Source organism: Canis lupus, chromosome 18, assembly GCF_003254725.2.
Source record: "Canis lupus dingo isolate Sandy chromosome 18, ASM325472v2, whole genome shotgun sequence".
NCBI classification, from domain to species: Eukaryota; Metazoa; Chordata; class Mammalia; order Carnivora; family Canidae; genus Canis; species Canis lupus.
In genome coordinates this window covers 43,440,583-43,462,958 of record NC_064260.1, presented here as the reverse complement: position 1 = coordinate 43,462,958, position 22,376 = coordinate 43,440,583, and the positions used below count along the sequence as shown (strand labels likewise).

The 22,376-nt window shown below is 47.6% G+C and overlaps 1 protein-coding gene across 2 annotated transcripts in view; it reads left to right on the top strand.

Annotated features, from left to right (window-relative positions):
* Positions 1-22,376, top strand: part of CRY2 (cryptochrome circadian regulator 2) — a 35,159-nt gene that overhangs the window by 10,121 nt on the left and 2,662 nt on the right. Inside the window, exons 1-10 of one of the 2 annotated variants that reach the window (XM_049096413.1) lie at positions 1,374-1,513; positions 2,822-2,933; positions 3,109-3,293; positions 4,023-4,111; positions 10,034-10,174; positions 11,220-11,531; positions 11,772-11,923; positions 12,048-12,250; positions 12,572-12,664; positions 13,757-13,898. In XM_049096413.1, coding sequence (XP_048952370.1) covers positions 1,501-1,513; positions 2,822-2,933; positions 3,109-3,293; positions 4,023-4,111; positions 10,034-10,174; positions 11,220-11,531; positions 11,772-11,923; positions 12,048-12,250; positions 12,572-12,664; positions 13,757-13,896 — 1,440 coding nt within the window. In that variant the 5' untranslated portion in view covers positions 1,374-1,500 and the 3' untranslated portion in view covers positions 13,897-13,898. Of the gene's footprint in view, positions 1-1,370; positions 1,514-2,821; positions 2,934-3,108; positions 3,294-4,022; positions 4,112-10,033; positions 10,175-11,219; positions 11,532-11,771; positions 11,924-12,047; positions 12,251-12,571; positions 12,665-13,756; positions 13,899-22,376 lie in introns of those variants that run through there. The other variant, XM_025451959.3, reaches the window with a different exon arrangement.

Genomic DNA, 22,376 nt, shown 5'->3' with positions numbered 1-22,376 from the left:
TCTGCAGTTGCAGGCATCCACTGGTTGTCTTGGAACACATTCCCTGCAGATAGGAGTTTACTACTATGTATTTATTGAGCTTCTACTATGTCCCAGGCTCCTGACGAGGTACTAGGGTAATGATGAGATAGCATGGTTTCTGCTCAGAGAGTTCACACTCTTAATGGAGGAAAGAGGCAAGTACTGGACAATTTCACTGCCATATGATAAATGCTGTGATGATGGGTAAAGGGCAAGGTACAGGAAAATCCTATTGAAAGAGGAGATCCTTCTTCTCAAGAAGGAAAGCTTTTTGAAGAAAGTGGCATCTAACAATATTTTTATTTCTTTATTTTTTTAACAATATTTTTAATATTATTCAGAGTTATGCTTTTTTACCAATGTCATCTATATGAGTTGCTAAGCACGGTACCCAGCTCATAGTAAGGGCTCAATAAACGTTTAGTCCCATTATCCTGGATGAGGGATAGCCAGCCCTGCTCAAGATCCTCACCACAGGCAGGACTCAGTTAGGTCCTGCATAGCCAGGACATTTGCCCTAGGGGCTTAGAGTATTAAGGGACCAAGACCAGAGACTTTGGTTGGAATGTGGTTTTCTTCTTGCTAGTTCTGTTTTAGGGCTTTCTGTGGGTTATCTGTACAACCTTTCACTGGGCCAGCTTTCTTCCAGCATTGCAAGGAAATCTAGACAATTCTACTAGAAAAGACTAAAGGCTTGAAAAAGAATTCCCTTCTTTTTTAACATGTGGCCCCTCTGGTCTGATTTCTCTGACCTCTGGACTAAGGATTGCTCCTCCTTCCCCAGCCTTCTGAGAGCTAGAGCCTGTTAGCTCTGTTTGCTCCTAGCCCCAGGAGTGTTGCCGTGGAAACCATTAAGACAATTCACATAGCACAAGTCTGCCAAGAAAACTAAGCCAGAAGTTTTCAGGGCCCTGAGGAGCTCTGGGAAAGGCATGCTGGGCAGGAAGGAGGCAGTGATCCTGTCTCCACTGTCTCCATCAGTGAGTCAGTGCTTCTTTCTGGAACTAGGGGCTCCCCTGAGAGCATTGTATTTATAGCCTCCTACTTCATTCTCCTACCAAGGACACAGCAAATGTACAGGACTACCCACCTCTCTCTTGATTCCGCTAGCCTCAGGCTCCACTGTTGGCATGCTAATGGCCTCACCTCAAAGGCCTGCGGCTCTTCTTAAACTTTAGGAACCTCAGATTATTTGCTTTCCAGTTAAATCTTTGTCCCTAGTTTGTTCTACAGCCCATTTTGGCCCATGAGCCACAGATCTCTAGGCTAATTTCTTCCCAGGAAGGAGCTGAGTCCTCAGCTTCATTCTCCTCCCCTAGTGTTTAGCTTAACAGATTCTCTCCCCACAGGAATGGGGGGTGACCCGCTTGACCTTTGAATATGACTCCGAACCCTTTGGGAAAGAACGGGATGCAGCCATCATGAAGATGGCTAAGGAGGCCGGTGTGGAGGTGGTGACTGAGAACTCTCATACTCTCTATGACCTGGACAAGTAAGACATGGGTCCCAGGGGTCAGGTTCCCAATTGTGGGAGTCAGTGTTTTGGTCCCCTGCTGAGCAGAACTCTGGGAGGTTTACCAATGGAGCCACCTAGCACATGAAGTATGGCATTTTCTAGGAGCTGGAGGGGAATGAGCTAGAGTTGGGGCCTTTGGAACAAATCACAAAGAGCTTTAACCAGTTTGGGTGCAAAGAAGCTTACTAGGGCTGAGGGATAAAAGCAATGAGTATCCCCACACAAGATCTCTATAGATCTGCTCCTAATCTGCTGTCCCAACTGCTCTTCACACTCCCACTTGTCCTGCTACTGAAAGGCTGTCCTCTGACCTCAGTGGACCCTGCCTGTTACCCCTCCTGACAGAGCTCTGTTCTCATAGGTCCAATTTCTGTAATTATATGAGTTCCCTGGGCTCCCCTGGCTATCTGGGTTTCCAGGCCATGCATTTAGATGTTGTGTGGGAGTCTCTAGAGTTCCCTGCAGGGGGCTGATAACTACAGAGCAGCCTCCTTCCCTAGGGACAAGCCTCTGCTTTCAGAGCATCTAGGAGGAAACCCTTTCTTCCCCTTCCCTGGCAGAGCTGTCAACCTCTTGCTGCTGCTGCTGTTGCTGCCAAGCCAGCAGCCTTCCCTGCTCCCTGCCCCCCTTTCCCAACATGGTGATGGCTGCCAGGAGGCCAGGTCACACATCTCTGCACGTGAGCTAGCTCTCAGGAGGAGCCCCTGGGTGTGTAGCTCCTCCTCCTGCCACGTGCCAGAGGACAGGGCGAGGTACTGCAAGGGGCTGTAGCCAACCTTATATCCCCACAATGAACTCACCCAGCCAGCCAGGTCTTGCGTAAACTGCCTCTTGGCCAACAGGAAGAACCCTGGGAATCTGGCTCCTGACCACCCCAGTGCATTTTATAGAAACAGCCTCACTTCTCCTTTCAGTCCTGTATATTCTTTTCTTACCTGAATGCAGGTCTGTTTCCTTTGGTCATAAAAAAAAAAAAAAAAAAAATGTGAACTGCCAAACACCCTTTAAATAGTTGTTGCTGTTAACCCCAGCCCCAGTCTCTGATATAGGAAGAATAAACTGTTCTCCACCTCTCTGTTCTGATAAATTGGGGCCAAGAAGGGAATGATTTTTTGACAAAAGAACATGCTTGCCGTTCTTATCAAAGAACCTCATGAAGGTTTATGTTGGGAGAGAAAGGAAGGTGCTGTGAGGATTCCCATAGCTTGGACACAGGCAGAGTACCAAGAAGACTAGTGGGGATTTTTCTATGATTAGAGAGATATGGTCAGTCTCTGTCTTTAGGAGGCTCCACGTCGACACCAGGGAACCTGGAATTGAGTCCCAGCTTTGGCCCTGCCTTGCTCCATTACCTGAGGCACCTGCTCCAGCTCTCTGGGCTTCATTTTCCCTCTCGGTAAAATGGAGATGTAGCCTCCCTTGCCCCTTCCTTTCCACTTAGGGGTGGGACCCATGAGTGGATGAGGAAAGCCACCCTCTAAGCCTTCAAAGTCTGGGTTCTTTTCTGGGTGGGCAGGGACCTAAAATGAAGCGCCTTGTGCATGACGTTAGGTGTGCTTTGGGATTCCCAGGATTATTGAGCTGAATGGGCAGAAGCCACCCCTTACCTATAAGCGCTTTCAAGCCATCATCAGCCGCATGGAACTGCCCAAGAAGCCCGTGGGCTCTGTGACGAGCCAGCAGATGGAGAGCTGCAGGGCCGACATCCAGGACAACCATGACGACACCTATGGCGTGCCCTCCCTTGAGGAGCTGGGTGCGTACTTCCTGCCAGGGCCCATGTTTTGTAAGATAAGTAGGCTTTATCTTCCTTGTCAAAGTGATACATGTTATTATAGACAGTGTAGAAGACACAGTGAAACAGGAATGAAAATAACAATCACAGTGACCCCAAGCACTCCTGATTTTGGAGCATGTCTTTCCAATCTTTTTTCTGTGCTTACTCACATACATAATGTTATGTTTCTAATTCCTGCTCCCGTTTTTCTGCTTCTCTGTCTCAGAAGATATAGGCCTCAATATAGGCCTCCCAGTCTCCGTGGACTCCTCAATACCAAGATAACAAGTATTGCTCCCATTAAAAGGGGGTTGGTCAGCCCCTCAGGTTACTGACTTATACCCTTTCTCCCCTTCCTCTCTCAGCCCCCATTTCTTGACCTGAATAAAGTTAGCCTTCCTCACCTGAAAACTGCTATTACTGCCAGCCAACCCGATAGGGTGAGCAGTGCAGGATTGTTCTCATGTGCCTGGAATGAGGAGTGGCTGGGATAGGGAAGGCAAGGGAAAGGAGAGAAAAAAGTCACAGTGGAAAGAGAACTGGGACAACCTGGGAAATGCTGAAATGTTTGGATGATCTCAGCCCCAGCAGCACCAAAAACATGGTTTAGTTCCCATGAAGCTCAGAGAACACACCGATGTGTCAAGACTTGCTGAGCTATCACTGAAATGGCCTGACCTCTGGTCCTGTGACCTCCTCCTCTTATAGGGTTCCCCACTGAAGGACTTGGCCCAGCTGTTTGGCAAGGAGGAGAGACGGAAGCTCTGGCCCGGCTGGATAAGCATTTGGAACGGAAGGTATGGTCCCTGTTTCTGGGTCACAAAGCGCAAGCAGCAAGGGATATGAGGGTCAGCCTTCATGTCCTTTAGTGCCTCTTAGCTCAGAGTGGTTGAAAATGAAAAGTCTTGGGATCCCTGGGTGGCGCAGCGGTTTGGCGCCTGCCTTTGGCCCAGGGCACGATCCTGGAGACCCGGGATCGAATCCCACATCAGGCTCCCGGTGCATGGAGCCTGCTTCTCCCTCTGCCTGTGTCTCTGCCTCTCTCTCTCTCTCTGTGACTATCATAAATAAATAAAAATTAAAAAAAAAATGAAAAGTCTTCCTGATGACAGTAAGAGTGGTAATAGTTGCTGCTATTTAGTGAGCATGCTTACCACATGCTGCTCACTGGACTAAGCATTTCTGGATGAAATACCTACTTGCATGATTTCCTATTGTGTTTTCAACATCCCTGCAAAGTAGGTGTTAAGCTCTCCATTTGACAGATTATGAAATTAAGGTTTAGAGAGGATAAGTAACTTGCCTGAGGTCACACGGTTAGGAAGTAGTAGACTGAGATTTTGTTCTATGTGATTTCAAAACTTATATTCAATTGCTTTTCTTTCATCTCTATCTATGCAGGTTCCCTTTACTGAGAAGGTATCTGGTTGATGAAGTCCCTAAGATTAATTTCTTTGTGTTTATGTGTCCCCTCCTCACTTTTTGCTGGGTCCTCTCCAAGGCTTCAATTTCCATTTGTTTGGACACAGAGAACAAATGACCCATCTCCCAATGAAGTAGGAATTAGACAGGGGAAGGAAAAACCCTGAGGCCCTAAAGGCACTCCTTAACAATGTCACATGGCTTCCATGACTCTGGGGCTAGAGGAGCAGAGAAAGTTCTTAGGACTGAGTCACCCTCTGGTTTTCTGCCCGCTGTTGCTGGTTTGTAGACCAGTTCAGAACTTTTTGTATTCTCAGATGGATAGGCATTGGGCCCAGCAGCCAGGTGATAACTATGGAACAAGCAGACCTACATAGGAAAAATGCTTCCCAGCCCTGAAGATGCCTCAGCAGCAGAGAAAATGGGCCAGAGGCCCGACCTCCCTCAGAGAGGCCTTGATGTCTGTATCTGGGTGTTAACTTGAAGCCACTCACTGCCTGAAAAGGATGAGACTGATGTCCAAGGGCTATGGGGAGGACTAGCTGTCCCTGTCTGCATCAAGAGCTTTACCCAAAAATTCTTGGGGTCAGTTTGGGAACATAGGCCAGGCCAAGGGGCAGAGTGGTAGAGATGATAGATGGGATGGCAGGAGTAGAAGAAGACTGACAAGTGTAAAGAGCTAACTTATAGCCTGTGGATTAGCATTACCTTAAAATCATGCTGTGCAGGGCTATCCCTTAGGTCACCAAGTCAGGGGATCCTTTTCCACATACCCCTGGAGGGTCTGGTCTGTCATGGGATCTTGTGTCAGGATCCTTCAGACTCCATGGTGATCAGTGGGAACACTGTGTCATGCATGACTGGGAGAAGAAAAGGGGCCGGCTCTGAGGAGGTTTATTTCAATCTTCAGTTTTCTAACTCTGGAATAAACATCTATCTACTCACGTCAAGATGGCTTAGCGCTAGAAAGACTGCCCAATGTAGCAAGTATGGAGTCTGTCTCCAGAAGAGTAGTTGATTGTAGATAGGCATGAAACAAGGAATTTTGTTTGTACTGAGGATCAGGAAAAAGTGGTTCAGAAGGTTACTAGAACAAAGAAGAGAGAATTTTATTAATTAGCTTGTATTTGCAAGCTGGCTTTTGAGAAGGAATTTTTGAACTCAAGTAACTAAGAGTCTAAGGCGTAGCCTTTAGGCATAGCTGGAATCAGGTGTCCAAACAATGCTACCAGGAATATATTCTCTGTCTCTGAGCTTTGCTTTCCTCCCTACTAGTTCATTCTCAGGTGGGCTTTCCTTGAACAGTGGCGGAGTGGTCACCAGCAGCTCATTTTCAGTTGCTTAGCACACCAGAGGAAGTAGGCATGCCTCATTTCCAAAAATTCCAGGAGTTTTCATTTCCAAAAATCCCAAGGAGTGTTTTCATTGGCCTGTTTTGGGTCACGTGACAGTCCTTGACTTAATCACCATGTTTGAAGAAAGGGCGCTCTCCCTGGCCCAACTTGCATATTAAGCCTACTCCCTGAGTCAAAAGTGAACTTAGCTCCTCTTCACCCACAGGGACTGAGATTAGGAAAGGCTGGATCACCACAAGAAAATTAGATGCTGTCACCAAAAAGGGGAGACACACTGTATGATCTTTGCCACTGAGTTACCCAAAATAGTAGATGAGGACAACCATCTCTTTTTAAAAGTATCCCTGGGCAGCCCCGGTGGCGTGGCGGTTTGGCGCCGCCTGCAGCCCAGGGCGTGATCTGGAGACCCTGGATCGAGTCCCACGTCAGGCTCTCTGCATGGAGCCTGCTCCTCCCTCAGCCTGTGTCTCTGCCTCTCTCTCTCTCTCTGCATCTCTATGAATAAATAAATAAAAAATCTTTAAAAAAATTAAAAAACTAAATAAAAATAAAAGTATCCCTATTTTTAAATGAAAACGGAATGATAGAATTAGAATACCACCATTTTGTGGCCTTCAGTGATGACGCATTGTACATTACTGACTGCTAACCCCATGAAGAGAGATAGGCAGGCATTATGTCCCCCCACAGTCTTGCCAAAGAAATCAAACCTGAGTCCAATCCAGTCTCTGGTACCAGCTGCTAATTTGCAGTCAGTAAGTATACCATGAGTCTGCAATAAGCAAAATGCAGGCTGTGAGAATCAGTACAAGTCAAATGGCCTGGATTCTTCCATAGAAAAACTGAAAAGGAAAGAAATGACTGAACATGTGTAGACTAAAAGAAACTGAGGGGCGCCTAAGTGGCTCAGTCAGTTAAGTGTCTGCCTTTGGCTCAGGTCATGATCTGAGTCCTGAAATCGAGCCCCGCATCAGGCTCCCTGCTCAGCGTGGAGTCTGCTTCAGGATTCTCTCCCTCTCCCTCTCGCCCCTCCCCCTGCTTTCTTTCTTTTTCTCATAAATAAATAAATCTTTAAAAAAAAAAAAAAAAGGAGGGGATCCTTGGGTGGCTCAGCGGTTTGGCACCTGCCTTTGGCCCAGGGCGATCCTGGAGTCCCAGGATTGAGTCCCACATCAGGCTCCCAGCATGGAGCTTGCTTCTCCCTCTGCCTGTGTGTCTCTGCCTCTCCTCTCTCTGATATACATAAATAAAATCTTAAAAAAAAAAAAAGGAAACTTAAATTAGCATCTCAAAGACCTGTAAATGGCCAGGGCTAAACCATATAGTGCCTTGGGATGCACGTGTGGTTGAAAAAATAAAATAAAAAAAAACCTTAAAAATGTAAGGAATAGGGTTGCCTGGGTGGCTCAGTCAGTTAAATGTCAGACTCTTGATTTCAACTCAGATCATGATCTTGGGGTCTTGAGATCAAGCCCCAAGTCTGGCTCCATGCCTTGTATTCTTCCTCTCCCTCTGTTCCTCCCCCACTAAGAAATGTAAGAAATGACTGAAAAGATAAAGCCCCCCCTCCAAATTTGCTTTGCAAAAATAGAAAAATGTCAGCATTTTTAAATGCAAAGAGGTGATTATTACAAAAGCTGAGTGAGTGCTTACTTGTGGAGCCGGAAGGGAACTATGACTGGGATGGGTTTCTGGGGTGGCTGGCAAAGTTTCAGTTCTTGAACTTCAGTGATGGTTGCACAAATGTTTGCCTTAGAGTAATTCATTAAGCCACGCATTCCTTTTACTTCTATATCTGTATTTAAAGGCTTGGGGCACCTGGGTGGCTCATTTGGTTAGGCATCTGCCCTCAGTTTGGGTCATGCTCCTTGGGTCCTGGGGTCCTGGGATTGAGCCTTGTGTCAGGCTCCCTGCTCAGCAGGGGGCCTACTTCTCCCTCTCCTCTACAGTTCCTCTGCTTGTGCTCTCTGGAGCGCTCTCTGTCAAATACATAAAAAAAGAAAATCTTTTAAAAAAAGAATACAAAGGCTTTCAGAGGGAGATAAGTAAGGGTATGGGCAGGCAAATATACTTAGCATTTGTCAGAAGCACTTAACCTAATGCTTGAGGGGTTACTGCAGAGGAGGTGAGTGTTAGGTTGAGATTTGAAGGAAGAGTCAAAGTTAACCAAAGGAAGGTGAGTAAAAAGGGGGACAACACTCCAGGCCAAGGAAGCTGTGTGTACAAAGTCCCACGAAAGTATAGCACTTATAGCCGAGTGGCTAGAGATGAAGCTAGAAAGACAGGCTCACCCAGACAATGGGGTACTTGTAAGTCATGTTTAAGATTGGGACTTTATCCTAAGAGCAACAGGAAGCCCAGTGCACCTTTGTTTTTCTGCAGGATGGCGTGCTTAAGCAATCACTCTGCTCCCAGTGTAGAGACGGGATTAGAAGGGAATGAGAAAAGATGCAGGGAGGTCAGTTTGGAGTCTACATCTGACCTGTGGGTCACAGTTGTCTAGTCTACATCTTAGTCTGAACCAGGTTGGTAGTAAGAGGGATGGGAAGAAAAGAACAAATTTGAGGATTATTTGAACAGTAGAATTGACAGAACTTGGTGACAAGGAAGTCAAAGGTGATGGCCAGGCCTTTGGCATGGGCAACCAGGTGGATGACTGGGCACTTTCTGAGCTAGGAATGCCGATGGAAGGGTGGTCTGAAGAAAAGAGCTGTTACACTTTGAGGGGCCTGGATGGCAATCAGGTGGAGATCCTGGCTGGGACTTGGATAGAGTAATCTGGGAGTCTAGCTAAATGGTAGCTGAGCAGTCTGAGCTGGAGCCATGGATTGATCATCTGCAGAGAGGTAGTGTTGGGAGCCTTGGGACTGAATGTGCTTCCCCAGGAACACAGTTGAGTAGGGGCCCAGCACAGAGTCCTGAGATGCCAACGTTGAGGGGGTTGGGATGGGACACAGCCAGCCACAGTGGGAGGCAGCCAGGAGTGTGTGGAGTCCAGAGGCCAAGGGAACAGAGAGTATGGAGACGGGAGCAGGGTGAGGTGTGCTGAGAGGTCCAAAAATATAACAGGCTATGCCTGTGGGACTCAGTGGCATGGAGATCACAGGGACTCTGGTGGGAGCCAGCTTGGGGGGAGCAGTGAAAACAGTGAAGCAGTGTAGGCAGAAGCCATGCTGGGGTGGGCCAAGAGGTGCAGGCTGTGGGGACATGGGCTATGCAGAGAGGAAAGAGGACCTGAGGGTAAAGGTCCACAGGCTTACCAGAGGTCCTTTATTTTTTTTTTTCCTTTTGTTTGCAGAGAAATGAGATGATGTCCCCAATATTCTTGCAGTGGAAACTGGAGAGGCAAAGATGGAAGGTGCAGGAGAAGGAAGAGGGGAGGGCTCCAGAGCCAGGGGAGGCCTTGGCTTTGGATAGGGTCACTGGAGGGGCAGGGGGAGGTAAGGGGAAGGTGTAGACACAGGTGAGTTTGTAGATTTGGTAGCTAAGAGTTGAGAATTTTTCAGCCAAGGGCTCCCATTTCCTTACAGGAAGGAAGGACAGTCACTTGCTGAGGGGTGGTGGGGAGGTGTGGAGGAGGAGGTCTGCAGAGGGTGTAAAGTTTGTGAAAGAGACATCAGAAAGAGAAAGAGGGTGCAAGGAGTTGAGGAAGAGAAAGTCTTTATCAGATATAGATGGAATCTGGAGGCAGAAGCTAAGTCCTCCCCCTAGCCCTGTCTTTTACCACCTCAGTAATCCCAGAAGAGCCACATAACCCTTTGAGCTTCATTGTTCATTTTCAAAAAGAGGTACTGATAGATGCTGCCCCAGAGGATTGCTCAGACCACACGGGAGAATCCACGTGACAATGAGCCATGAAGGAAAGCCCTACACCAGTGCCTCAGGGTTTTTCCTCTGCAACATCCAGGCCTTTCCTTTCTTTGCCTTCTTTTCCCACTGCAGGCTTGGGTTGCCAACTATGAGAGACCCCGAATGAACGCCAACTCCCTGCTGGCCAGCCCCACAGGCCTTAGCCCCTACCTGCGCTTTGGTTGCCTCTCATGCCGCCTCTTCTACTACCGTCTGTGGGACCTGTATAAAAAGGTGAGGGGTGATCGGGGGTGGCACACCTTACCCCCAGTCACAGCTGAGCAGACCAGGCCTTCTGGGCTAGTCAGACACCCTGAAAAGGGGCCCCTCCCTCCGACCCTGGGGGCAGGGACTGGGTTGTGGAGCGTGGTCCTTAAGTTTGTGTACAATCCAGAGAAAGGAGGGGGGAGTCCACATCCAGGAGGCGGCAAAGCCCAGCACAACCCAAACTGCTGATCTAAAGAAAATCCAGGTTATCAGAGCAGGATGGGCAGAAAGGCTGACTCGGTGTATGACTCTTGAGGAGGCAGATCCACTGGCAGCAAGTGGATGGAGGCAAGTACTCAAGAGGGCAAGGGTGGAACCAGTCCTAAGGGGAAGAGCACAGCAGCCCTCTGAGGGCTGGTCCAGAGCATGTAACGGGGGAGTCCAGGAACAGCTGTTGCCTACCAGTCAGAAGATGACTTGGGCTGAATGCAGGGCTGTGCCGTATGAACTAGAGCAAATAACCCTACTGTAGTGCACCCGCCCCCAGAAGGAAAGAGGGCGACACATCCAACTATCCACATTCCACAGGTCATCCTTATGTCTCTGTTGTTTCATGTTGTTTCCCTGTCCTTGCCAATAGCAGGCTTTTGTGGCATAGGGTGGCTTTGCCAGTGGGAATCTTGTGATTTTAGGAAAGTCATTAATTGCCTGGAGGTCTGGTCTGATCTTTTAATTCCCTCAAAGTCCCAGATCCAGGCTGTTGTATAAAACTTATTTAACCAGAATCGAGACTGAGCATTTTCTATGTGTGCTGATGAGAAGACTCCCATCGACTCTAGAAAGTGGAGCCAAGCAAGGACCCTTGAGGACAAGGATCATGAGCCAGGCTGGCCTGGGGTTTCAGTCTGCGGGTACACTGGGCCACTGCTAGGGCATAGTCCTTCTATGTATCTAGGGGTTTGGAGCTACCATATTGGTAGCAGCTCCAGATTCCTTTGTGGGAAAGATCTGAGTGATACAGTGTTGAGAGCTGGGCAGGTGATGTATCCATGTGCTGTTCCCCCACCCCCAGGTGAAGCGGAACAGCACACCCCCACTCTCCCTGTTTGGGCAACTCCTGTGGCGAGAGTTCTTCTACACAGCAGCCACCAACAACCCCAGGTTTGACCGCATGGAAGGGAACCCCATCTGCATCCAGATCCCCTGGGACCGCAACCCTGAGGCCCTGGCCAAGTGGGCCGAGGGCAAGACAGGCTTCCCTTGGATTGACGCCATCATGACCCAGCTGAGGCAGGAGGGCTGGATCCACCATCTGGCCCGGCATGCCGTGGCCTGCTTCCTCACCCGCGGGGACCTCTGGGTCAGCTGGGAGAGCGGGGTCAGGGTGAGTGCTCACACAGGGGAAGCTGGCCTGTACCCTCATCAGGCCCAGCAAGGGCAGCCTTCTGGGTTGGGGGATGGGATAGGGTCCCTAGGTCCAGGGGATCCCCTCCAAATCCTTCTTGGCTTGCCCTCAGCAGAAGGGCTTTGGCTCTCTCTTCTCCATGGGCCCTGTGGTAACCTGGGGAGAACCATGGCAGTAGGTCCCCATCAAGGCTGACTGTCCCACCCCCTCCCTATCTAGGTATTTGATGAGCTGCTCCTGGATGCGGATTTCAGCGTGAATGCGGGCAGCTGGATGTGGCTGTCCTGCAGTGCTTTCTTCCAGCAGTTCTTCCACTGCTACTGCCCTGTGGGCTTTGGCCGCCGCACAGACCCCAGTGGAGACTATATCAGGTAAGGATGCAGTCCAGGCTCTCTGGCTCCTGGCTGCTGTAGCCTGATTCTAAGATAAGGTACCCTTGGCCCTTTAAAGGAGAGTCACAGTGTGCTGACTGGCTGTCCGATGTGTGTGTTTCAGGCGATACCTGCCTATATTGAAAGGATTCCCCTCTCGATACATCTATGAGCCCTGGAATGCTCCAGAGTCCATTCAGAAGGCAGCCAAGTGCATCATTGGTGTGGACTACCCCCGGCCCATTGTCAACCATGCTGAGACGAGCCGGCTCAACATTGAGCGAATGAAGCAGATTTACCAGCAGCTCTCCCGTTACCGGGGACTCTGTAAGGAGCCACTACTCCCACCGCCATCCTCTAGCAGGAAGGACAGCATCTGTAGGCTCAGAGGGAATTTTCAGATATTTGTAAAGAGAGGCCAAGTGTTCTCTTCTAAGCTGTTAAGTTGACTTGATTTCCCAGGGCACGGCACTACACGCTAGGCTGGATTACGCCTCTCTTAATTGTGGCTAGTGGGAAGAGATAAAGCTTCAGTGTCATGGCCCAGCACCCTATGGCCCCTGTCATTTTGGCTTGTCTTTAACTGCCCTATGGCCCTCTGCAGTCCTGTGAGATTACATCCTGATTGCTCCCTTGCCTCTCTCCCAGGTCTGCTGGCATCTGTCCCTTCCTGTGTGGAAGACCTCAGCAACCCCGTGGCAGAGCCCAGCTCAAGCCAGACTGGGAGCATGAGCAGTGCAGGTGAGTAGCAGCTGGCCTCCTATGGCCTGTGTCCATCCAGAGGACACTGCAGAACTACTGCCACTTGAGTCATTGAGGGCTGAGGACAAAGGCCAAAATGAGTTTGTGCCCCTTACATAGAGCTTATGTTCCACTTGGGAGACTCAGATAGGAACTGTGCAAGATTATTTCAGTTAACAAGTGCTTTTGGGGAAAATAAAGGTGAATGACCTCATTTGAGAGGGGTTGGGGAAGAGGGATTCCTTCCCATACTTTAGATTGGAGCAGTCAGGGAATGCCCCTCTCGGCAGTGACCCAAGTCACAAGCACAACCCACCTTTCTGTGAACTGGCCGAAGAGCCTTCCTGGCAAAGGGAATAGCAAGAAAAGACCCAGAGATAGAATGAGTGAGCGCATCTCATGCAAGGAGCAGAGAAGGGGAAGCCAGTGTGGCTGGCATATCCCGAGGGAGGAGCTAGAATGAGATGGGGATGAGCTGTGGCAGGAGTAGCCTCTGAGGCTCCGCACCCTCGGTGGGGAGTGGGATTTTGTCCCCAGTGCACTGAGAAGGCACCGGCGGGAGGTGTGGGAGCTGGTCTGTGTTTTTAAAAGCTCACTCTGCCTGCTATGTGGAGGGGACAGTGTGAACAGGAGCAAGGGCAAGGAGGCAGCACAGCCTGGTGGTGGTGCCAAATTCTTGACCTCCTCCCCTCAGCAATGGGATGAATAGCAGTAAGATGAGACCGGCAAGAACCCCAGGAGTTTTTCTAGCTTGCCCAGCCAGACTGGCTCCACAGATGAGGGTGCTGCTTATTCCTGCTTCAGGAGGCTGATCCAGCATCACGGAGGGAATGCCTGACCTTCAGAGCAAGAGCAGCAGACACGCCAAATTAGTCTCTGGCCTGGAGCCCCCAGAGTTTGGGGCTGCTAGCAGGCCTGGGCGTGCTCTCCTTAGACATTTCCAGACAAAGTCACTGCTGCAAGGAAAGCTGAGGGGCAAGCCTAAGGAGCTGATGCAGGCTCCCTGACCCCTTAAAGAGCTGCCACTGCCCAGTTTTGGGTCATCTTGGCTTTCTGCACAGTCTGTGTGATGCTTTGACCTGTTCCCTACAGGCCCAAGACCACTACCCAGTGGCCCAGCATCCCCCAAACGCAAGTTGGAAGCAGCCGAGGAGCCACCGGGTGAAGAACTCAGCAAACGGGCCAGGGTGGCAGAGTTGCCCACCCCAGAGCTGCCATGCAGGGATGTCTGAGAGTGAGTGACAGCAGCTTAGATTCATCTTTAGGGAGAAAGTTGGGAGAGGTGGGAGTGGGTTTGGAGCCAAAGGTTAAAACTCCACAAACTAGATAAAAACCTGGTGGGTATCGCATGATTCTTTTTAGGATTTCAACTCTAAATTTCTTCTGATCTCCATACCTTTTGAATTTTAAAAGGAAATTTAAAAGTCAAGCCTTTTTCTTTCTTTACCAACTAGGGAAAAAAAATTTTTTTGGCTCTTTCTACTTGTCAAAATGAGTCAAATCCAATAAAAATAAAGCAGAGCCCCAGAGGTGAAGCTGTGGGAGAAATGACCCCATGGCCAGGTATGAGGAGGCTCCAGGACCCTCTGCCACTGCGGACAGGCCTTGTCCCATAGGCAGGCCAGCGGAGGGCAGCACTGTCCTTCAAAAGAAAGCGCAGGGATGTGCGCTGGCCGCTAGCCCCAGCCTCCGCTGAGGACCAGTAGAATCTGGCTGCCCGTCATCTGTGCCTCTTAAAGCTGCTCCTCCATTCTCACCTTCCTTGTGGCCTTGGCTCTGCACTTCCCTGTCAGCACTCAGCTTTCTTGGAAGTCCCTTGAATATCATTAAAGAAACAAAATAAAAAGTGGTTCCTTCCACAGAGCAGGAAGGGATTTTCATGGCTTTCTTAGGGAAATATAAATTACTCTTCTCTTTAAGTCATTATCTCAGGTGTTCTTTATGTGTCATGTCTGTGTCATTAGACTGGAGAGTGATTTTCTTTTCCTCTGTGGAGCCAGTTGATTTTATCCCAATCCTTCCATTTCAGGGCCAGGCGGGGCCGTCTGGTTTGAGTGTCTGTGCCCAGTACTGGGTGAGACAGCAAGTGTTTGATACTTGTGCCCTTTACCCTACTAGGCTCATTGTCATAAATGTTGCTGATAGATTTGGGCTAGCTTATTCTAGAAGCACTGGCAGCCTTAGATACTATGCTCTTAGTTATCTCTTAGTTCTTTGATACTAAGCAAAGTTCATTCTGTCTTACAAATCTGGAGCTTGCCAGGCTGATAATCTGACTCTTCAGTTGAGAAGATCAAGAATAGAGAGGTTAAACGTCTGGGTCAAGGTTGCTCAGTAAGCTAATGGCATCCAATTCATCATGAAAGTGTTGTCACCAGGTGTGTGAGGGAGGGGAGCATAAGCATATAAGATGTGTTGTGGTGCCCATCCACAAGCATTTAACAGTCTTCTTAGAAAAAGAAATAATTTGTAAATCCTACACTGATGATTTAGGCTGCCCATGCTTATCATAAGCCAGCTGTTGGTGGGCTGGGGTGATCAGGGAATGTGACACAGACGTTTATACTGGGGACTGAAAGGTGAGTTGGATTTAGGCCACAAGGAGGGCATCTTGGACAAGAAAAATAGCTTCAGGTTTACATGGTCTTGTACAAATTATTTAACGGCTCTAAGACTTCATTTTCTCACCCCTAAATTTGGTTGTTGCAAAGACTAAATTATTAAATCCATCTGTCAGGTAGGAATATGTGCGGCTGTTAGAAGTAGGAGAGCTGACTTCTGTGGCTCAAGCAAATAGGGATTTATTTTTCTTACCTACCAAGAGGCGCTGAGGTGGGCATTGCCTGGTGACTCAGCAATGTCAGAGCCAGTTTTTCTGAGACTCTCTTGCTTCATGGTGTCAAAGTGGCTGCCACAGCCTCAGCCATCATTACTCCTTTGTCAGTAAACACACGCCAAGTTTTGGGCCACAGTTTGCTGGATACTGTTGTGCTCACTGGAATATTGGGAGGTGCTGAACAAGATTGACAAAGGCCCTTCCCTCTTGAGTGCATCTTTGGGGGAGACAGACAATAAACAAATAGAGTCAAGAGGCTCTGAGTGGTATGAAGAAAAAATTAAGTTGGTAAGAAGATAGAAAGTAAAGGTTGGGGCATAGAGGAGGTTGCAATTTTATATTAAGAAAATTGAAAAAAAAAAATTGTCAGGGGATGCATCTCTTCCTTTTTATCAAGAAAATAGAAGCTTTCCCAGAATACCCCTCTCCCAGCTTTTCACATTGGTCTCATGAGCCCACACCAAATCACAAAGCCACCCCCAGCCATGGGAAGTGGGGATCCAGGATCCAATCCTGGCTTAGGATTGGTTGAGACCATTGGTTTTCCAACTTCAGTGAGCAATAGAATCCCCTAGAGGATTGTTAAACCACAGCTTGCTGGGCCCCACCCCCAGAGCTTCTGATTCAGTCCTGGGATGGAGCCCGAGAATTTGCATTTCTAAGAAGTTCCCAGCAGCTGATGATTCTGCCTTTCTGGGACTGTACTTTGAGAATCACTGACTTAAACTAGTCATGATTCATTGTGTCAGGCCATTGAGCCCCTGAACAAATTATAGGTCTTGGTAGCTAGGAAGTGTTGGATACTGGTAGACCATTAACAGTGTCTAGGTAATATGCAAGGCAATTAGCCCAATGCCTGGCTCATAAGTTCATGAATATCCAGTATTATTATTACAGATATTGTTATCATAATAATTTTAGAAGAACAGAAGGCTGCTGTTGAGTTGGATCATGAAGAGTCTTAAATGTCAGGCAGGTGAATCCTTGGTGTACTCTGGACGCCAAGGAGCATTTTGGAACAGGAGAGTGAAATAAACAAACTGGCATTTTTGGAAGCATTGGGCTAGGGCCCTGCAGAGGAAATGGTGGTGTGGGGGAGTCAGCTGAGAGGTGATAGCCATGACCCCAAGTGAAAACCTTACAAGGGTGAAGAAGTCAGCCTGTCTCTGGTCTTGCCCTCTTGGGATCTTAAGGGCTCTGGGTTTACTATGCCCTTCATCATGGCTACTTGCTCAGAGGTGAAGGCCAGGAGGCCAGACAGACTGGGGAAGAAGGCATTGTTTGGAAACCCTGAGAGAAGAGAGTATACTTATCTTTCACTGTAGTCTGGTGGTAGTGCCTGGCTCTCACAACATTCAGCATCTCCTTCAGTAAAATAGCGATATTAGCATCTTGTCACCTGCCCTGCCCATTGAGCATACACATTAGGGAAGAAAATGTAAAACCGTATACACAAAGGTTTTGAACAAGCTAAATGCACCACAGAGATGAAGTCACGTTATCATCTTGCATACACTTCTCTGGGCATCTTGGATTGTGTTGTTGTTACGTTAGAAGCAGCACTCTGGGCTAAATGGACCACAGCGCTGTGATCATGTGGCCTAAGTTGACACAGTATTCTACTGAGAAGCAGACTTGTCCCTTTTCCCCTCTTCCCTTGGTCAGTTTTAGATGTGTGCCTTGGAACAGGATACTTAGCCTTTCTGAGATTTTGTATGTGTAAGGTGTGACTAATCATTCTTTACCAGCCCAAAGGCTCCATCCTGTACCTTTGGAGGCCCCCTTACGCCCTGAGCTCTATAGTTTTGTGATTCTGTTATTCCAATGTCTCAGACTTGTGGCAGTTTGTAGGGCAGTGACTTACAGTAAAACACGCCCTGATACCAGTAGGTTTCATGCTCACCTAAAACCCACACCCATGTCTATTCTGCATGTGGTTTTATTGTACAATGTTCACTAAACTGAAAAATAAGCCAGCCCCCAAATAGCTATCATTTCAGAGGCTTCCCCATAATCCCCAAAGCTGCTGACTGCTCAGGATTCTATTAGCCTCCAATTGTGTACAGATTTTTCTTATTGGTCCAATCATTTTACCATGGGGAACCAGCTCACGTGATCCACTTGCCTGTCGCTGGGCTGGTACATAGGGATCTGTTGAGAAGCCCCATTGAATACAAAAGGCTTCTGGCCATGTATCGCCCCTCTCCTCCCCTCCCCTGCCCACAGTTCACCAGAGCTGGGTTAGCCCTGGGGCTTCACTGCAGAAAACCAGATGTCTGGAATCTCCTCATCATCATTTTGGCACTTCTTCAGTTGTATATCTCTCCTTGCATGAAACGTGTGTGATAGGCACTGGGCAATCTCAAACACCTCATAGTGGAAGTGGATTCAGTGTGGTGTTCCGGCTTTCTGCTCAGACCAGTGAGCATGCCGCGGTCCTTCTGCACTCTGCCTGGGAGCCTTTGCCTGCTGAGTTGTCGCCTCTCTGTACTTCTCACCCTGGAAATGAGAATTTGGATGCATTTGGCTGACTAACATCCTCTTACTGTTGCTGTAGGATTTGTGTAGTGCAGGAAGGGAAAGGGTTCCATTGACACGAGGAATGAGACGGAGCTGAGAGCCCAGCTTTGTACCCCAGCCTGGCCCAGCCGTACCTCTGTACTTCCCCATTCCTAACCTGGGAGCTGGTAGCAAGCCCTCCACCTCTTTCAAGCTCCTGGGCACTAAGACTTGGTTATGGGCTCCAAACGAAGTTTCTAGCAACTTTGAGCCATTGAGATATCCTCTGCTGACCGAGCTCACGCATATACTTCATCCACACACCCTCCTGGGTAGGATCAGGGGAATGGTGGACTCACAGATGGGGATTTCTTGTTAGCATCCACAGGTACCCCCAGGGGTGACCCTAACACTAGGTGCGCTGAAGGAGGTAATCGTCAACTCACTCTGTGCTCCAGCAGCTGCCTCTGTGGTTCTTGTGTTCAGCGACAGGTTGGAAGAGTCAGACAACTGAGAGACTGATTTTGCAGTGCATGTTTTAGGAGTTGATTTTTTCCTTGGTGCCTCCTGCAAGCCATTCCTCCTATTTCTTTTAGTGCTGCTGTCATCACTTCTGTGGGGTATCATTTGATTTCCCCAGCCCCTTTTTATCTGAAGACTTATGCTCTGGCTTGAGAACAAGAGCACAGGAACTATCTAGTCATCTGCTGATCAAGCAGCTTGAGGAACTAGTTGACCGGGCCTCTGACTAACTTTGTGGACAAGAACAAGATGGTTCTTCCAAACCATGGTTCTCTGTGTTTGTGTCTTTGAACCTGCCATAGATGGACTTGGGTCACTGGGGCAAATCTGTGGCCCAGACACTGCCAGCTCCCTTCCTGAGCCTGTCCCATAGCACAATCATGCCCAAGTCAACATGGGTCTGAAGTGTTAGCCCTAGAGCCACCTGACTGCTTACACTACTCTAAGTTTAGGCATTGGTTCTTTTTGTTGTCGTTTTCCTTTGGAAAACGTTTAATTGTAATGTAGAATAATTGAGGAGCTGACAAATACATTGCTGGGATTTTAGAGGTGGAGGCAACAGGGTACATCTTAGGTTCTTGTAGTAGACTGGGATACCCACTCATTACCAGTGTGTGCCAGATGGAAAAAGAAACTGTTACACGTTAAAGAACATAGCCTCTTGATTATCATACTTTAAAGTACATGAGATTTATTATAGCCCAATTTGAATTCAGTGAATGCCATTGACAGATTGTATGATGGGTCATTTTCACTGTGGGGTGTAAAAGAATCACTAAAGAAAGTTGACAGGCAAAGCATTTTAGAAAATCATCTTTGAAATTCGATTAAAGATGCTCACAAAGTCACCTGATTGAAAAATAGTGTTTTCTTTACATATGGTGACCTGGAAAGTCTTAGGCCATCCCCTGAGAAAACATAATGAAGATGAGCAGCTAAAAAAAAAAAAAAAAGGAAAAGAGAGAGAAAAAAGGATTTTGAATCTTTGTAGCAAAAGACAGTCTAAGTATCTGAAATAAGCTTGTCCCTGAAAAGGGCATTTTGAACCCAAAGCAAGCCAATGTTGTTAGCAAGTACATGGATCCATTATTCCCATGATCTCAGGAGTGAAGGCAGAGCACTCATCCACTCTTCCATAAAGGCCCCCCTAGCCCCTGGACAGCCACTGTGGGGTGCCATGGCCCAATGAAGTAAGCGTGCATCTCTTCCCTTGTAGGGTTAAGATGGAGAGGGAACCTGAAAATCCTTTGTCCATTAACGCATACCCAGTATCCTCTGAGCCACTCACTTTCTGTTGCTAAGCCCTAGCTCTATAAGCAACAATCAGAAGCACTTAGAGGCAAGTTTGCCAGAAGCTATGAAGAGCACTGGTTACAAATAAACAATTTGCTTATACAATTAGGCTGCCAGGAATTTGATCAGAGAATCTAGAAAAGAGGCAGCTTTCTCTTTCCCCAGGTATAAAGGTTTCATTGCTTTGAATTCTACCTCAGTCCTGTCAGACGTACAATGCATGCCACAAGTAAAATTTTAAATTCCTAGTAACCTAGTAACCTCTTCTTATAAGGCTACCAGTCATATGGGATTGGGGCCTACCCTAATCACCTCATTTTAACTTAATTACCTCATTAAAAACCCTTTCTGCAACAAGTGAAATTCATTTCATAATACATTTTTTCCAGCCATATCTAGGTATTGGTTCTCAAACTTTGTTGGGGTTGCCCATGCTTTGGAGAGTCTGATAAAGGGTGGAGCCCTCCCCAGGAAGTTGTAGCTATTCACACATACAGAAAAATGTACACAGAACTTCAAGGTCCTCATGGATTGCCCCCTCAACCTATCCTTGGACCACGAAAGAGTTCAAGAACCCCAGAGTAATACTCTGTGTTCTAAAGAATTTTTATGTGTTCTTTATCTTCCCTCATCCCTAAAGGTGGAGAAAACATGATAGGGCAGCCCCGGTGGCGCAGCGGTTTAGCGCCGCCTGCAGCCCAGGGCATGATCCTGGAGTCCCGGGATCGAGTCCCATGTCGGGCTCTCTGCATGGAGCCTGCGTCTCCCTCTGCCTGTGTCTCTGCCTCTCTCTCTCTCCCTCTGCATCTCTATGAATAAATAAATAAATCTTAAAAAAAGAAAACATGATAAATACAGGTATTCGGTAAGGGGACCTGTTATGGGATGCTCTCCAATACTGAAATTTTCAGTTTCAGAAGAAAAGTCAGCTCTGGCTTAAAAGGGGCCAGAGAGAGAGACCTGTGGGTAAAATATATATCACAGCATGTTTCAAATAACGTGTGTGTGTGTGTGTGTGTGTGTATAGAATATATTAAAAACTAATACATTGGGGCGCCCAGGTGGCTCAGTAGATTAGCATCTGCCTTCAGCTTAGGTTGTAATCTTAGGGTCCTGGGAACAAGCCCCACATCAGACTCCCTGCTCAGCGGGGAGTCTACTTCTCCCTCTCCCTCTGCCCCAACCCCTCAGCTTGTGCTCTCTCTCTCAAATAAATCTTAAAAAAAAAAAAAAAGAAAGAAAAGAAAAGAAACTAAAATATTTATTTATAGGAAAAACATGGCTAAGTTATTATGGTACAAGCCTAAAGGAAACAATTACTGAAAATAATAGGTATTTTAAAGAACGAGACTGTACTGACCCATTCCGGTACCCGCTCTTACATTTGCTCCTTATTTTACCTAGCTTCTAGATAACTTAGTATAATCTGGATAAAATCTTCAAATTTCACATTTGTCTTTAAAGGGTTGCATGTGTCAGAACACTGTCTGAATCTGTAACTCCAGTGTCTTTGACTCTTCAGAGCATTTACCCTCCATTTATGTTGCTCAGATGTGTTTTGGTCTTCGTGCCACCACATTGAGTTTCCTTTTCTATTCTGTAAGTCTTGATGAGCAATGCTATGATAGATTACTTAATGGTAAAAATCTGGGTGTTGGTGTCAGACCTGGGTTTCCTGACTTGGCTTTGCCACTTTTGATGCTGTCATCCTGGGCAACTTATCCTCTCTACCTCCTGTTTTCTCATCTGTAAAAATAGAGGCCTTATCTTCAAGATTAACAGAATCACAAGCTGTATTAGTTTGCTAGGGCAGCCATAACAAGGTGTCACAGACTGGGGGAATTTCAGCAACAGGAATTTATGCTCTCACAATTCTGGGAGTTCAACATCTGAGATCAAGGTGCTGGCAGGTTGGTCTCCTCTGAGACCTTCTTGGCTTATAGATGGCTGCCTTCTTCCTATATTCCCACATGGTCTTCTGTGTGTGCCTGTGTCATAATCTCTTCTTATAAGGCTACCAGTCATATGGGATTGGGGCCTACCCTAATCACTTCATTTTAACTTAATTACCTCATTAAAAACCCTTTCTCCAAATCCAGTCACATTATGTGGCCTTCAACATACAAATTTGGCGAGGGAGGGACACAAGTCAGCCATAACACAAGTGTATAGTGCCTGACCCACAAAGTATACTGAGCCTTATTATTATCTGCCTCACCATAATTTAAACTGCACAAACCTTAAATGAAACTCCACATGTCTGTACACTCTCAGAGACACTAGACCTTTTTAAACAGGCAACCCAGCATTATGACTGGCTTACCCTGTCCTTTGTTATCAGACACGAGCCATTTCTTCCCTCTGCCCCAAATTCAGGATGTTATAAATATTTAAAATGACTTCTCCTTGTGTCTCCGTGACTGCTCCCCCCCCCCCCCCATCTTCTCACACAGTGCCAGGGTTCTTTTTTCTGTATGTGGACATTTGCTCACCTGCTGATTCTAAACTCAGTCATTGCCTTCATCTTCACGTCCCAGCTGGCTTCTTTCATTTGTTTTCTGA